Source organism: Ursus americanus, chromosome 12 (genome assembly GCF_024610735.1).
Source record: "Ursus americanus isolate L20-20 chromosome 12, mUrsAme1.1.p, whole genome shotgun sequence".
In the NCBI taxonomy this organism is placed as follows: domain Eukaryota; kingdom Metazoa; phylum Chordata; class Mammalia; order Carnivora; family Ursidae; genus Ursus; species Ursus americanus.
Genome location: NC_142138.1, coordinates 5,221,431 through 5,238,536, shown reverse-complemented (window position 1 = coordinate 5,238,536; position 17,106 = coordinate 5,221,431). Strand labels below are relative to the sequence as shown.

Below are 17,106 nucleotides of genomic sequence, written 5' to 3'. Positions count from 1 at the left end.
GGAGGGGAAAGGCTATTGAGTTCAGAATCACATTAAAGAGAATAAAGGAAATCTTCACTAAGAAGAATTCCTATCCTGAGTTTAATGCCCTCTAAAACCTATAGTCATCATTCCTTTTTAAGTAGCGATCAGTACTAGAAGATGTCAATAAAAATAATTGAATCTTGTACTAAATAATGCACTACTTGTTATGGTTTTGCTACATGAGCCAATTCAGTAATTGGTATTGTTCCTAAGGTAGTTTTGTTCTGACAAATTAGGTTAATAGGCGTTTCAGTTAATAACCCAGCAAGCTTTCCCGCCAGCAGGTGAGGTAAACATTGGGAAATCAATTCCCAAGCTCTCAGCTTTCTGGGACCAGAGAGTGAATCATGTAGGTAGTCCCCTTTCCCCTCTTGTCTAGCTGAGGTCAAACAATTCCAGAGGGAGTGAACTCGGAGCAATTTAGAGTGGAGGGACAAAGCCAAGACAGACAATCAATGGTCTAAACCAGGAGAAGGAGTTTACTTCAGTAACGTGACATAGTAATGGTTGTTCAGTGCTGCTGGCCTGCTCGTCTAGTGTGTGTCTTTAGCTGGATTCCACAATTTGATTTATTTCCACTCCAGGATATCCTGTACCTTCGCAACTCTTTAGAGGAGGTGAACAGTGCCCTAGTGGGGTACCAGAGACAGAATGATCTTAAACTCGAGGGGATGAATGAGACAGTCAGTAACCTCACCCAGAGAGTCAACTTGATAGAAACAGATCTGGTTGCTGTGAGCAAGGTAGAAAAGCAAGCGAACCTGTCCCTCAGCCTGGTAAGCCGTTTTGGATCTTTTGTGGTATGTTCTGTGTTGCAGTGTGTTTTGTCTGTACATGGATGACACTCCACAGACTTTTCAGATCCAGTCCCCTGGCATATTTGAGAGGCTACACATTCGTACCATGCTTCACACTAGCTTTGTGATGTGAGTGGCACAGGCAGAGTTAGCCCCGATCTAGAAGGGGAGGTGTAGAGGAGTTCAGTTTTTTGCCAGGGCCTCAACACAAGGCCTTGGCAGAAGTGACAAGCCTCCTGTCATGTTACCAGTGACCCCTCTGGTAGGGAAGCTCTGGCACATATTTCCAACGGAGGTCTTCTTGCTTTTTTTTAAGTTGGTAAGGATGGGAGCAATGACAGTGACAACGACTGAAGAATCTTTTCCCGTTTCTTTAAGCCTGAACTTGACTTTCAGATTTATCCTGCTTGGTCTGCATGTTAGAGTGAACCTTTTGCATATAACGCAGGAAAGCCGTTTAAAACATACCAGAACAGACCAGCTCCCCAACTTGAGAGATCACTGAGTCCATCCTCCCATTTTACATGAGGAGACTGGATGACCTAAGTCATTGATGCTGGCAGACCGTGTGTTTACTGGTTTTCATGTTATTGTCAATAAGACGGGTGTTTTCTAATCCCCTTCGTATAGCTATTGTGCTGGAATCCATGGGGATTATTTTTTAATGGCTGCAAGCCCCACCCTTAAAAATTTCATGCAGTGAAGACACAGGCTTATGTAAGGAAATGGAAACCTAAAACAGGAAATTGTACCGTAAATTGAAGTAAGCAGCAGAGCGCAAAGCAAGCCCACAAATGAAGTTGAACTCGGGCGCCTGGACATGGGGGTGTGAACCAGCTCTGCCACAGTGGGGCCGTGGCAGCTTGCTTGACGTGGCGTGGAGGGTGACGAATCAGAAGACCTGTTCCCCCTCCTGCTTCACAAGGGCGTGTAATTTACTACAAAGCTTTGAAGATTAAAGGAGCCTTATTTTAAAAAGCCCTTTTGAACTCAGCTAAGTAGGGGTTAGGAATTTGTGGTGATTTGATGAGTAGCAGGCCTTGAAGGTTTTCAAGGCTAATAGTGAAAACTTTCTGCCGCAAACTCCGCGTACTGTCCCTCTCCTCTCCACTTTCTTTTCCTCCAGAAGAGGAAAGTGTTAGTAGTACTGTCTATCCTGCTGTGTCTTCCAGCACCATCCTACCTAGCATGCTTCTGGGTGTAAGTCCTCTTGCGGTTTATACTTCAGAAGTTTTAAGGTTTGTGAGGCACCAGTTTCAGCTTTGTATCTCAGCAACCTTTCTCCCTCTCCTCTCGTTCTCCTAATGGTATTTCTGTTGAAAGTGCTCTGAGAACCTTTAAAGAAGTTTGACCAATTTGTTTTAAAAGTGTTAGATGTCATTTAAGTTTTAATGTTTGCCTTTAATCTTGTATTTACACTTTAAGATGAATGATAGAGCCGCCACTCTGAAAAGAGAGTCCTTGCATCAAGTGACCAACAGAACAGATACATTAAAGACCCAAAGCATAAAGGTAAATAAGGGGGGCTTATTTTGAGGTAAAAATAAACCATCAGCGTCTTTGTGCTTTTGAAGGGCACCTTGGTGGCTCAGTCGGTAGAGCGTGCAGTGCTCGATCTCAGGGTTGTGAGTCCATGCCCCACGTTGAGGGTAGAGATTACTTAAAAACAAACAAAACACAACAGCATCTTTGTGCTTTTGAGCTACTATTTCTTTCTTAAATGGAGCACTTTGGTCTCCATTTGCTGCAACTTCAAGACAAAGTGATTAGTAAATTAGTGTGTTAGTGAACAAGGGAGTACTTTATCAGGCATCTACCCTGTGCCGGGCCCTTTGCGAGGAGTTGGGGTGACCACAGTGAGCAGGACAGACATGTGACCCTTATTCTGGTAGAGCTGAAAGTCAGAAAATCATTAATACATAATTGAATAGATCATTAAGCACGAGTGTGATAAGTGCTGCAAAGGAAAAATATAGGGTGTGATGAGGATGTTAGCAGAGATCAGGAAAGCTTCCCTAAGGAAATGAATTTCTTTCAAGATTTTTTGTTGTCTGAGAGAGAGCATGCGCGTGTTCGCACAAGTAGGGGGAGGGAGAAACAGACTCCCTGCTGAGCAAGGAACCTGATGTGGGACTGTATCCCAGGACCCTGGGATCATGGCCTGAGCCAAAGGCAGACGCTTAACCGACTGAGCCACCCAGGCGTCCCAGGAAGCGACTTTTAAGCTACGACAGTAAGTTATCTGTGCTCATGACAGAGAACAGAGGCAGAGATCATCGAAAACTGGTGTCTAATCAGCATTTATTTTTAGATTTCAGTCTCAGTACATACATAGTCCATTTAAGCCCCAGCCCGTTCCTTTAACCTTGTCCCTTCCCCTGTTTTTTTAAGTTCTTCCCTGACATATTTCACAGTAAGACAATCTGTGATATGCTTTGATATCCCAGGAAAGAAAGTTTATTTGCAACATTCTCTGTGATTACAGTATTAATATTATAAGATCTGGGCTAAGATAAAGTAAAAGCCAGGAAGATTGTGGCTGAGTGGCTAAAATACCATCTGAGATGTCCATTGTGTATGAGGAGCTCAGGGATATGGGGTTCAGAGGAATTGCACTTGGAAATGAACCATAGTACAGGCAGTTTTCAATGTAATACTCTCTATCTATATTCGTTCTTCCTTAACTGTTTCATATAGTCTAGATATATTAATATTTTTTTTTTAAGATTTTATTTATTTGACAGAGAGACAGCCAGCGAGAGAGGGAACACAAGCAGGGGGAGTGGGAGAGGAAGAAGCAGGCTCTCAGTGGAGGAGCCTGACGCAGGGCTCATCCCAGAATGCCGGGATCACGCCCTGAGCCGAAAGCAGATGCTTAACGACTGCGCCACCCAGGCGCCCCTAGATATATTAAGATTTTAATGCTTTTGAGCTAGGCTTTTGTTGACTTTTCTAACTGCTTCTGCAAAAATAAAAATAAAAATAGCCCACCTGGGGAATGACAAGAGAAACCGAAGATCCAGATGTAAATGCTGACACAAAAAGTAACAGGTGGTTACTGCTGGAGAGTCACAGTGGTTTCAGCAGCAGTCCAGATTTTAACAGTAAACCTCAGAATCAAATGCAGCTCGTGCACATTTTTTGCCTAAATCTCCTGGTTTTGTTTTCAGACCCTTTGTGTTTTAAACTGTCATCCCAGTGTGTTGGTCCCTTTATCCTAAGCCCTCATCTAAGCATCCTAACCAGGTATAATTTTCCCTGATTTCTTCATAAATTCAAGTATTTAGTACTGAGCTTTAGTCACCTGTGTCCATATATTAGCTCCTTAATAAACCAAGAGTGATCTTCTATATGGTAACTATGAGAGTAGAAATAAAGATCAGAGAGAAGTAATTGAATAAAAGAAACATGTAAGAAGTTGGTGCTCTAACTGAACATAGGTTCAGGACCTTTCACACTAGGCTAAGCAGTTAGAAAAGCCTAAGCCTCATAGAAACCAGACTTCTCTCTCTCTCTCTTTTTTTTTTAAGCAATTAAATGTATTTTTTATATGCCACTTGGATCATCCTGGGAATGAGAAAGGACATAAAGAAGAAACTTTTTAAAACGATATAAGTAAATGAATTAGGTATTTTGCAGTTCCTTCTGTGTGTTCCCAACAGTTCCCACCACCAGTTGAATCCTCACCATGGGGGGGAGAGAAGGAAAAACGAGAGTTGGTTGCTTTTTTTTTCTTTTTTTTTTTTTTTTTAAAGGTGCTAAGAGCGTAACACTCTCCCTAAATTTGTCTAGTCACAAGGTGAAGTAAGATATCAGGAAAATTATTCGGTGTGAAATAGTTCCTAGAAAATAATATCTACTCATTTAGGAAATGGGTGTTGCATGGGCACCTGAGCAAGGGTACATTTCCTTTACTGCTGACACATGCATGCCTTCCCCCATCAGCCAAACGTTCACAGTGAATCAGGTCATCTGTCGCATAATGTTCCCTTAATGGTCTAGCCTCAAATCCTGCTAGGCCCTTATCAACTCTGAGCACAAAGGTATCTCTAGTATTTGTTGATTCATTCTTTCATTACTTTTAATAGGGAACCTACTAGAAGTCAAGCACTACGTGCTCAATAGGCTCTGGAAATATAATGAAGAATCAGATAAGGTCTTATTCCACCTTAAGCCTTCTGTGATCTTTGTTTTGAGCAGAAAGAAGAGAGTTCGGATTCTCAAGTATCCAAGCTAAGAGAGAAACTGCAGCTGATCAGCGCTCTCACAAACCAACCTGAGAGCAACAGGCCGCCAGACACCGCTAACAACGGTGAGATACTCAGGGCTGGGTTCTGAATATTTCACGCAGGCTTGGGCAGCTTGCCTCCCACACAGGGAGTGGGGAAAGGTGCTCCAGCAGGACCAATCAAACTGAGGGAATGATGCCTGAGTGCATCGAGATGAACTGATACACTTTGGTTTCATTTAGAAAAAGCCCATTTTGTACATGATTTGTATTCCAGTCTATTAAGGAAAGAATGGGTAATGTTTAGCTTGAAATAGACTTCTCCATGCTGTCTGCATCCAATTATAGGCAAAAATGTAGCTGTCATAGTGTATATTAAACCAGCCCTAAATGTTGTTCACGGAGTCTTTTCATTAAGTGCGTAAAATTTACTTAAAAATAAATATTAGTCCTTCTGAAAAACCATTAACAAATAATGATAGGATCATTGAGTTAGAAAGGCCCTTGGCTCTAGGTAGGGACATACTAATCAATATTAGCAGATGCCTCAAGGATGTAACCAAAGCACTGGACTGGGTTGGCTTTGACCCCTACTCCCTGCAAATATTTTTTCATTTGGGGGAAAGCATTACAACCTCTCTTACTCTCTTTTGGATGGAGGACAGACTACAATGGGAGGCCTTGTCCTAACATCATGCTGCATAAACATAGGAAAGCCCTCTTCCGGCACCGGCTGATCTGGTGGCACATACCCCAGATCAGGCTTATAGTATGGCTCCTAGGATAGCAGATAGCCAATGCAGCTTAAACTCTCAGCATCTAAACCTGTATTATGCTAACTTGCACTGTAAGAGCTTCTCAGGGGCTTCCCACCTCTTAAACCTTAATGTTACGTGATACTGATTGATCTTCACTTGCCCACACCACAAATCTCAGTCCATGCCTTTAACTTCATGAAGTCACTGTGCTACTTAATTCTCAACTGTTTCTCTTAAGTACATAAGCAGTTGCCCTAAAAACCGACCTTCAGTACTGGTTTAATTTGGTATCAGATTTGATAATACTACAACCGCATGTGTTTGTTACAGAGCAAGTACAGAGTTTCACATCAAAGCCGTCAGCATTACCAAAATTTCCACAGTCTCTTGGAGATCATATTGAGAAAGCTGCGCAGCTAAGACCTATTGTCCTACCAGGAATTTCTAGCATCAAAGGTAAATTTTTATACCATGGAGCAGTAGGGAAAATGTTCAAAGCTAAAACTTTATGATTTTTTTAACTTACAAGAAAAAGGATCCTATCTAACATTGAGCATTTCCTGTGAGCCAGATACTTGATATGCTATGCATTACATCATATAATCCTGTTAGCAACCCTGGGAACAAATATTCATGTGTTATACCCATTTTCTCGATAAGGAAACTGCCTAAGTCCACACAGCAAATAATGAATGGACTGAGGCAGAATCTACACCGAGGCAGTCTGACACCAAAGTTTGCACTCTTACCCAATGCACCACAGAGCCTTCATTCATTCAGTCAGTGCCTGATTAGACCCAGTGCTAAGCAGTAAAAGTACAGTGTAAGATACCAGCTCACTTTCCTCAAGGATGTGACAGTTCAGTGGAGAAGGCGAACAAGCAACCACAATACTGTGAGATTAACAAAATGGAAGTTGACCCTATTTGCTAAGGCCTTCCAAAAGTGAGGGGTCCTTTGGCTGAAAATCAGCAAGATAAACAGTAGGATGGATACGATTCACAGTGAAACATGTTTGCCTTGCTTCCTAGTACATGCTATCCTTCATTGTGATGTTTAGAGTCCCCTGATCTTGCATTCGCTAACTGCCTGTAAACTCTCCTATTCCCACCCACTTACCTTCGCCTGGCTCTCCACCTTAACTTCGATATCATTCCACCAGGGAACATTATCTCGCCTCCTAGGACTGGATTAGGTGCTTTCCTGTGTATGCGCTCTTAAAATATTTTATGTTTGCCCCTGTTTCGCACATGTCACTCTGTTGTAATTTCCTGGGAGGATAGAAAATTAACTTTACTCACAGCCCCGAGCATAGTGCCTGGTACAGGTGAGTATTTGTTAAGTGAGTGAGTTATCTACAGCCTATAATTAATGCTTAAAGCATAGAAGACTTACATTTATATTGCCATATAAATGCAATTACTTTTTCCCCTTATCCCCAGGTTTTTTTCTTTCTGTTTTCTAGGGAGACAGGAGAGTGTTAAATTGGTTATTGGCAATACAAGTGCTTTCTCCCACTTGTCATTTATTACATCAAGAATTGATGAGAATGAATGGAGGAAAGACTGTTCTAAAGCAGATTAAGAAATAGCCAACTTAACATTTGTACTTCAGCCTCTAACATAGGCCTTACATACTTTGGATGACTACACTTTTGAAATGACCCGAAGCAGCAATAAGATTTTTATTTGAATGCTACTACCAATTTTATATGCTCATGCCCCATATACACACACAAGACATTTCCCAGCTAGCCACTTGGTGGCAGGCATTGAGAACAAGCGCCCCACTTGCTTTTTTCTGGCTTTTGAGATTCTCTAGCGGCTTCGCTGGATGGGTCTCAGGACTGAAAGTAGGACTTTCTTCAAAAGCTCAAAACTCCTTGAGTGACCTTGTACTGCAACCACTTCCCCTTCCTTCAGGCCATTTCCATTCTTCCTAAGTACCAGACAGCAGAAGGCCTATGGAATCTAGGTGTGGGGTTGACTAAATGAAGGGAAGGAAAGGATTTAGGAAGACTTCTAAAGAAACAGAAGCTTCATGACTGTCTTCTGGTATTAGAGACTAAACCTATTAAGTCATTCTTTGGGGACACAGTCGAGTCCTTTTAAAATATTATGTAAGTAATTGGCCCTCCTAAGTGTTTATTATGGGGCCTTTGAGAAAATACAGAAGAGACTGTTGATAGAAACTGTCCAATTCTGTTGGCTCAAACAATATCTTAGAAATAGAGAAGAAGCTACAGATAGACTGATGATACTACTCTCTCTGTCTCAGCTGGGAGAGAGAAAGAGAGCACAGGTGCCGGGTGCCTTATATATACTGTATCTGTCACTTTGAAGAGATCTGTAGTCCTCTGCTTCTTTTTTTTTTAATTGAGCTATAATTCACATACCATAATATTCACCTTTTAAAATGTATAATTCACTGGTTTTTGGTATATTCACACCTTGTACAACCATCACCACCATCAAATTCCTGAACATTTTTTTATCATCCCGGAAAGAAATCCTGTACCCATGAAATAGTCACTCCCTATTCCCCCACCCCCTAGCCCCTGGCAACCACTAATCTTTCAGCCAAAATCTTTAGATTTGCCTATTCTGGGTATTTCATATGAATGGAATCATAGGATCCATGGCCTCAATATCCATGCTGCTTTCATTTAGCATAATGTTTTCGGGGTCCATCCGTGTTGTAGCATGGAGCGGTATTTCATTCCATTATATGGGTATACTACATTTTATCTATTCATCAGTTGATGGACATTCGGATTGTTTTAGGAATAATGCAGTTGTGAACATTCATGTACAAGTGTTGGTGTGGGGATATGTTTTCATTTCTTTTGAGTACAAGGGAATTGCCGGGTCGTATGGTAACTCTGTTTGGCTAACAGTATGCCATTGTCTGTTTTATGGGCTCAGCTCCTATCATTAGCTCTTAAGGCATCTGCAGTCCTTTTTACCTGTTCAGCATAAGAACAGAATCTGGCAAATCTAAAAGGAAAGAGCCTTGGACAGAGAGAATGCCAGCCCATTCATTTTTCCTGTGATTATCTGTCACTGCTTCTATTTTGGAAGGATAGTGCCAATGTTCCTCTCATTCTTAAAGAATTCGTCTTTTTTTTTTTTTTTCCTAAGAGTTCATCTTTCTGATTTATTGAGATACTAAGCCTTACCTTTTGGAAACAAAGTCTGCAAACTAGCTTTTAGTGCTTTGCATTCAGCTGAGGCTACTTTTTAAACTCTTAAGTAAAGTTAGCTACATGTATAGACATACACATTTTTTTTTTGTAATTCCTTTCTAACAGATCTTCAGGATTTATTCCACAAGACTGGCCAGGACATGGATGGGAAGCTGACCTACCAGGAAATCTGGAACTCCTTAGGTTCTGCTGTGCCAGAATTAGAGACTCTGAGAGCATTTGATTCTGATGGCGATGGAAGATATTCTTTCCTGGAGCTAAGGGTAGCTTTAGGTGTCTAGCTCATCGGGCATATTTTAGAAATGGGTATATGCCCAGGACTACCTAATATCTACTCACCTAACACAAACAACCCTTTTACTTACCCATCGATCCTCCAGTCCTCCAAACTACTGTAGCAGACACATTGCCACCTTTTAACTTGTTTGAAAAAGCTATAAAGAAAAGTTATTTTTTTAAAAAAGAAGGCCATTTTACCTATATGCTATTCAGAAATCTATGATTTCCTAAAACCAATAAGATCTTAATTTCAAAATTGCCAGAAAAAAAGCCAAGCCCTTTTTTTTCTCTTTCCTTTTTTTTTTTTTTTTTTCAGGGAAGGAGACCTTATCTTTTAAAACTGGAAAATGTGTATATAGAGAGAATAAGCCACCTTTTATATTTCACATAAATTTGCCTTAAATTAGCTGCACTTTATACAGACTCAGAAAATGTCTTTCTTTTAAAAGCTAGACCTTTTCTGTTTGTAAATATTTAAAATGAAAGAATTGTGCATATTTTGCGCGAAGTCAGAAGAATGGTTTGAAAGGGGCTGTGAACAAATGGCTTGTTATTAAAAATCGCTAATGTGGTAACAGCTGGAACTACGTCCATGTCTCCTTAAGGCGCCTCCTTCAGGTGCTGCTGTGGGGTTTGGCCTGGAGGCTAGAGGAATAGATTTGAGGAGGTGACCCTGTAAGGACAGTGCTGCCTCCGGGGACCCTGTAAGCACAGTGCTGCCTCCAGACTCAGGAAAGTAAGATGCTGGTTCTTTGTTCCTGTCCCCTCAGCCGATCCCAACCTGTGAACCAGAAAAGTCTTGGGGGTTTTTCTCACTTTTTATCCTACTTGAAGGGTTTATGAGCATAAACAGTTATGCAGTGGGGAGCTACATTTTCCCTGCTGAGTGAGCTAGATTATCTCCCCCCACCCCCGCAACTCAAGCCTCTCTTAGAACTGTAGCTGGCTGCCACTTCTGGGCAGGCTCCATTCTGAATGGCAGGCCTGTGGTCCTCAGCTCACTGTCTCTGCCTGGCTACCCAGGAGGGGCTGTAGGGGGTAGCTTTGCCCCTCATTGTGACCCAGGAAACTCCTTGAGATTTTACCTGGAGGCTTACCAAGAAGAACCTAGTATGTCCCTCTGTGGGCTGAAGCCAAAGGGGTTGTAAAATGCAGCGCGTGAAGTCATCAGATCGCCTTAATGGTTGTCTAGCTCAGGAGTAGCTCCAGCTCAGGAGTAGCTAGAGGCATCCTGTCCAGAGGAGGCCGAACAATCGAGCAAGCCTGGAGCAGGGGGATCACGTGATGGTAGCAAGTTGTTTCAAATCTTGGAACAAGCAAGTGCGATACTCTTCCCTTCAAATACTTCGTAGGCCTGGTCCGAAAGGTCCCCAGACTGGAAGGAATCACATCTCTGTGTCACCTGTGTGTGTGCTGTGCTGGTCTTAGAGGCAGGCTTTGGGCACCACAAAAGGAAGCACTCTGTGAAACTTAACTGTTCTGTAGGCCAAGTCAGGGAGAAACTAGAACTTTCATGGCACAGACTTCTTTAGTAGAGCTCGCTTCCATTTTAACTTCGTCCAAGTTACCCTGTTACCCAGGGATGCCATCGAGCACCTTTAAACATTTAAGGGCTGTTTTTTTCTTTATGTGGTGTTCAGATTAGTGTTGGCTAACTTTGATTTTTTTTTCTGAAAGTATTAACATTTAGTTAAAGCAAGATGAAGTCTTTTCCCATGAATGCGTCTGCTTACCTCATTAGGGCTTGTGCTTCTCTCTCTCTCTTAAAAAAAAACAAAAACAAAAACATTTTTTTGCCTATCTGAGCTATTTTCTCCTTCTTGAAAAGGTTAAAATATAGCATAAAATTAGCCTGGCACTTTAGGTAACTCGAAGACAACTCTTTTTCTTCTGGCTGCCTTCCATGCATTCCCCCCCCCCTTTTTAAATATATATACCCTTACAGATTTTGTAACAACCAAATAAAATTCTAGCAATAAATTGAATTATACTGCTATATTTGTATATATTGTACCATAAATAGTATGTCTGTACTTGGAAGGTATTTTTTTGAGAACTGATTTATATGAAATACACTTGAGGGTAATGTAGCTTGTCCATTTTAGTTTCAAATTCTTATTCATGGGCAGATACTCTGAGGACCCCTTAACTCTTTTTTGTCTGTACTTTTCTTTTGTATCGGATAGCTACACCTAGAGAAGTCAGTTTTGTTTTTCAGTTTCTCACCTGTTCGTCCCACCTCGAGCTCGTCTGGCTTGCATCATCCCGAAGCCAGCTGCATTGTACCACTTCCTGTCCCATTTGGCAGACGTGTTCCGGCCACGCTCTCAGACTGTGTATACCCTCTCCATGTCGCTGCCCTAGCTCCTGAACGAGGGCATCTGGAACTCTGGTTCCAGGTTGAGGAGATTCATTGGCTTAAGAGTTTGATGAGCTTATTCTTCAGTGTTAATTTGGGGCTTTTATTTGGATGTTGTCTTAACTTCCCCAACCTGTGACTTCTGAGCTGTACTCAAGCCTCCCTTGCCTCATAGCTCAGCTCAGAGAGGAAGATTGGGTTTTGGTGTTTGTTTCAAATACTTTTACCTTTTCACCCTGGCAGCTCCTACTGCTGCTTTCCTAAGTGACCCAAAGCAATGCTTCTCGGCCCTTTTTTTCTTTTGCCTATACTATCTGGGGTAATGTTTACTTCGAGAGCCTCCCTAGAAATCAGAGGACCAAAAAGGTGTCCTAGGAAGAGATGAGTCAAAGGAATAGAGAACCTGGCTTAGGGAAAAGGGTAGGGTCCTCTTAAGGGCAGAGAGGGACCTGGCACTTAGGACAGGACACCCTTCACCTGCTGCTGGCTGCTACTCCGGCCAGTGGTGTTTCCTCACTTTACGTGGCTTTGCTGGACGTAACTCTGTTGCCCCCACCTCCCACTGCTGGTCTTGCCGGTCACAGTTGAAGACTTTGACTGTAATGGGCTCATACTCATAATGGCCTGCTGTTGAGTTGTTTTTAGTGATAGCTTTTGTTTGCTACACACCTCATTGGCTTACTTACCCACACCAGCTACATGTGGTCCCTTCTTACATATCCAAACCAGAACACATTTGGGTATTCCTGAGACTTTATAGTGTGTATTGTTTGTTATACGAACCTAACCTACCTTGTTGTTTTCTCATATTAAGAAATGTAAATCTACTTTGCTTTAGTGGAGCTATTTTGGTAACGTATGAGCAGTTTTGGTTCTGTTTGGAGAGTGAATTCAAGGTCTTTATGACTTGAGCTTTGCTTATTTCATATCAGTAATACGGCTATTTTAATTTATCTAAATAAAACATTTCCTTTTTCTCCCACTGTGTCTGTGACTAAAGGTCCCCCTCTCCCCCACCATACCTTCAATTACTAAGAAAACAAAAATCTGCTTTGATCCCTATTTTTATAGACTCCTTTCTCCTTTTGAAAGCAAGAACTAACAGATGGTGACGAATCTGCCTTAAGAACTGCAGCATGGAGCCTGAAGAAGTGAAGGCTGCTGCTTGGGCATCTGCAGGGTTGGAGGGGGTGGGGGAGGGGGAGAGGGAGTCCCTTTCTGTATTAGCCAAGCTCCCCTTGGGTCTCCACTGGTGTTTTGGGTTTGTTTTTTGTTTTTTTTTTGTTTTTTTTTTTTTGGTTTGGTTGGTTGGTTGGTTGGGGGTTTTTTTGGCTCTTGGAGTTTTTTTTAAGATTCAGTGGAAGAGCATTTTGACAAGGAATGTTCCACTGCCTTTTTGTACAGGGGGTTGGGGGGGGGTGAAACCCATTCCAAGAGAAAGGTTGTATAGGGGCTGGGGCTTTTTCACACACACAAAAAAGAGAAAAATTAACGCTGTATGTATGCTAGGGTTCTGGGATTACACATACATTACACACACATAAGCAAACATACATGAGCTGTGTGGCCTTTCCCTTCAGGGAAGACTACATAAAGCTTAGCTCATTTACAAATATGGTCAGATGATTTCCTCATTCCCAGAGTGAAGGGGAAATTTTATATCCTGGGGTGCACCTGGGCTTTATCTTTTTTTTTTTTTTTTTTTTAAGATTTATTTGAGAGAGGAGAGCACAAGCAGAGGGAGAGGGAGAAGCAGGCTCCCTGCCCAGCAGGGACTCAGGGCTCAATCCCAGGACTCCGGGATCATGACCTGAGCTGAAGGCAGACACTTAACAAACTGTGCCACCCAGGTGCCCCTGGGCTTTCTTATCTTTAAAGTGGGACCAAATAGCCAGTATTCTCTTTGTCTCTTCTTTTAGGATCGTTTCCAAAATGCACAAAAATATCCTCATATAGTGGATATTAATTTTTTGAAGGTCCATGGATCCCTTTGATAAAGATTTTTTTTTTAAATACATTTTGTGTGTAATTTTAGAGGGTTCAATGACCAGCATTCCTCCTAAGCCAATCCATGGACCAGTTACGCCTTGCAGACATTCACGCACGGGCACACACACACACACACACACACACAATCATTTGCCAAGTGTTTTCTAACAAGACTTATCATTAGGGAAGGGACAACACCATGGCGTATGCTGAGAAGACCAAGAACTTTGATGCCAGGCAGATGTAAATTTAAGACCTAGCTCTGCAACGTAAAAACGATATGCCCTTGGAACCCGTCTCTTCATTTATAAGTGGAGGATTGTGAGGTCCATTTGGCAGTTTCCTTGTATTGGACACAACGTAGAGACAACCATAAAAGAACTCAGCACATCATCAATGTTAAGGAAGAATGCGATGCAGTGTGGCTCGTGGATCTCATGATGACTTGTTTTGCGTGTGACACGGCCACTGTGAATTGCCATGGCTCATGCACCCCCAGTGGCTCTCACTCTTGTGGCAGCTGTGCTTAATGTCCCACAGAACAGCAGTGCCACTGGATACCTGGCCCACAGTCTGGCATGCCTTTTTGGTCTTAAATACCGAATAGAGAGATGTTGAGTTCATGTTTACTGATTCGGTGTCTCCCCACACCCTCTGGTTCCCATTTATGACCTTCAACTCTTTTTTGCAAAGTGCCCCCATCAAACGGGAAGGACATTGCCCTCCTAATGACAAATGAGACACAAGGGAGCCTTGGGCTTTTTTTTCAGTCTTTCATAATGTGACATCCAGGTGGGCCCTGGCCTTTGTGTCAATACCACCTCCCAGGGATTAGCTCTATTTTCCTGCTCTGCCCCTGATACCTCCAGCTCCTACCCTCCGTGAGAGGAGGCTATAATTCTGAAGCAAAAGGCTTAGCACTGAAGCAGTGGTCTCCATGGGCCATAGTGGGGAGGGAATGGAAGTGGACGTTCCTTTCAGGACAGGTGTCCAAAGGGTAGGAGACTGAGTGGTTCAGCATTGGGGGCAGGTTGCACAGGGAAGGGGCAAAGGGCACCTCCTGAAAGACGGGAACCGGGACTGGGGAGCTGGTGTGGGCCCGCAGCATTGGGGAAGGTAGGGGCTGTGGCAGAGGTCGTAGCGCGGCAGGGGCATCCGCCTTGGGGCTGCTGTCTTGGGCAGCAGAGCTCCTGCCCTCGGAGATGTCCAACTCCCACAGGGGATCTGCATTCTGGACCTCAGTCTCGGTGTTGGTGACAGTAGGGGGAGGGCCCGTGTTGATGGCTGTGTTCATGCCATAATGCCGACGCTTGTTAATCCAGTACAACAGCGGGCTGTAGGTGAATGTGGCGGCTCTCATCACCTCCACCCACTCCTGGGCACGCTCTTCCCGCCGCAAGTTCTTCCTCCAGTGCAGAAAGAGAATGCAGCCGCCAGTTACCACAGAACACAGCCCCAGGAATCCGAAGTACAGAGAGACCCACACTAAGGCAAGAAAGAAAAAGAGGCAAGCTGGCTGATAGCTCTGTCTTGGGGCCTGAGCTATTTTGCATTCCTCTCCCTAACCCATTCATCAATTATCCCATCTTTCCATTCTCCCTTCCTTCCTCATTGACTTGCCTCATCATTCTCTTATTCAGTCAATGCTAGATTTCCAGGGAGCTTAAGAGGACCACCATTAGCCCTTTACACATCAGGAAGCTAGGTCTAGAGGGGGCATGACCTGCCCAGACTTGGTCAAACCTGTTGTTCCCAGCCCTGGACCCATCCAATCCATCTGATTGAGAAGCCTTGCTAAAGGCAAAGCCCAGCAAGGAATAAGTTTAGAGGTGACGGGGACACCAGTGTCCCATCCCACCCCACCATACCCCGTACCCATTCAGCTGTGATGGTCCTTGGGTATTCATTGTACCCCCCTCTGGTTCAGCAAAGAAACATGATCTGGGCCCTCAATCCCTAGTTTTCTAGAGGACAGTATATCCTAACTGCTTAGCACTCCTCCGTGCAGGCAGCCACCACCCCATCCATGTAAAAGGTCTTCCCGGGGTGTCTGCCCCACACTAATGGCACAAGGCAAGAGGCAGGGACTGGAAGGGCATTTACCACCAGGGAGGCTCAGGTCCTCCTGCTGGGAATCCATAAGGTCGAGCCTTGGTACCCAGCCGATGGCTCTTGGGGAGAGGGAGCTCACCTACCCATCTGCCCAGCCAATAGAAGGCACTGGAATGCTTAGTCCCATTGTTCCCTAAAGGTGAGGTCACTGGGTTCTGAACATTAAACATTCTAGAGGTTATGCTTGTGAAGTCTTGGGTTAATGGAAGGAAGGGACTCTATCCAATGGTGTGTCATAGGCCTAATGTGTCTCTACTGCCAGGGACTGACCCACCCACTGAATTGTCTGCCATCCACCTCTTATGGTGAACCCGCACAGAAGCCCCCAGGAAAGGCCCCCAGGTGTCTCTGGGGTCCATACGTGTTTCTGGGCTTCAAGAAACAGTTAATGGGATACCTGTCTCCAGCAAGAAGTAGGGCAGGGAGCACACAGTTTTGGGCAGCCTTGCCTTCAAGACCTTTTTTTTTTTTTTTTTTTTTAAGATTTTTATTTATTTGAGAAAGAGAGAGAGAAGGAGCACAAGGAGGGGGGGAGTGGTAGGCAGAGGGAGAAGTAGGCTCCCTGCTCAGTGGGGAGATCATGACCTGAGCCAAAGCAGACACTTAACCAACTGAGCTACCCAGGCACCCCGCCTTCAAGACTCCTCTAACCAAGTTGCCAGAGAAAACCTGCTCAAGGGAACTAAGTGATCAGCGCCTCCATCCTTGGCTCTTACAAGCTCTCTTTTGTTTAGTTACCTTCCTTCAACATGTGTTAGTAAGTGTTTCCTGGGCATCAGGCCCTGTAGGAGCTCCCCAACATGCAGCCCAGCATCTCTTTCCAGCCTCACGGTCCTCCCTATCCTTCACGCACCTTGCCCTCTGACCAGACCAGACTCTTGAACAGACCCAGCCCAGTCACTTCTCTGGAGTTTCACTCCCACTGCTCCCCTACCTACAAGTCCCCTTCCCACTTCCCCCGGACCGGACCGAACACCTACTTATCCTTCAAGGCCCAGCTCAGTCCCCCGGCTCTGTGACAGTTGTTTCTGTTGGCTTCCCCGAATCCCATCATCTCCAGTTTGAAGGGACTTAGAGAATTGTGTAGTCCAGCTCCTGTCAGAGGCTGGAGCCCTGGAGGTAGATGTCCCCTACCCAGCAGCCTGTGCCACAGGACTCACCTGAGTCGGAGACTTGCCACACCTCCTGGGGCGGCTCAGTTAGAAAGCCCCTCCCTAATGAAGCCCAAGTCCGCCTCCCTGACGTTGCGCGCCTGGGCCTGGCGCAGCTATGGGCGCCATTTAATTACCTCCCTCTTTATAGTCTCTTGGCATGGGACTCGGGGCACTCCTCAGCTCAGATTTCCCTCCATGTTC

The 17,106-nt window shown here is 44.0% G+C and overlaps 2 protein-coding genes across 3 annotated transcripts in view; one reads left to right on the top strand and one right to left on the bottom strand.

Annotated features, from left to right (window-relative positions):
- Positions 1-12,627, top strand: part of EFCAB14 (EF-hand calcium binding domain 14) — a 35,337-nt gene extending 22,710 nt beyond the window's left edge. Inside the window, exons 7-11 of one of the 2 annotated variants that reach the window (XM_045799631.2) lie at positions 609-800; positions 2,247-2,333; positions 5,022-5,133; positions 6,138-6,263; positions 9,118-12,627. In XM_045799631.2, coding sequence (XP_045655587.2) covers positions 609-800; positions 2,247-2,333; positions 5,022-5,133; positions 6,138-6,263; positions 9,118-9,293 — 693 coding nt within the window. In that variant the 3' untranslated portion in view covers positions 9,294-12,627. The remainder of the gene's footprint in view (positions 1-608; positions 801-2,246; positions 2,334-5,021; positions 5,134-6,137; positions 6,264-9,117) is intronic. The other variant, XM_045799632.2, reaches the window with a different exon arrangement.
- Positions 12,628-14,531: 1,904 nt separating this feature from the next.
- TEX38 (testis expressed 38) lies at positions 14,532-15,779 on the bottom strand. The gene is made up of 2 exons (XM_045799459.2): positions 15,743-15,779; positions 14,532-15,124 (listed from the first exon to the last, which is right to left on the bottom strand). The coding sequence occupies exons 1-2, from the start codon at positions 15,777-15,779 to the stop codon at positions 14,532-14,534; spliced, it is 630 nt and encodes a 209-aa protein (XP_045655415.2).
- Between the last annotated feature and the right edge of the window lie 1,327 nt (positions 15,780-17,106).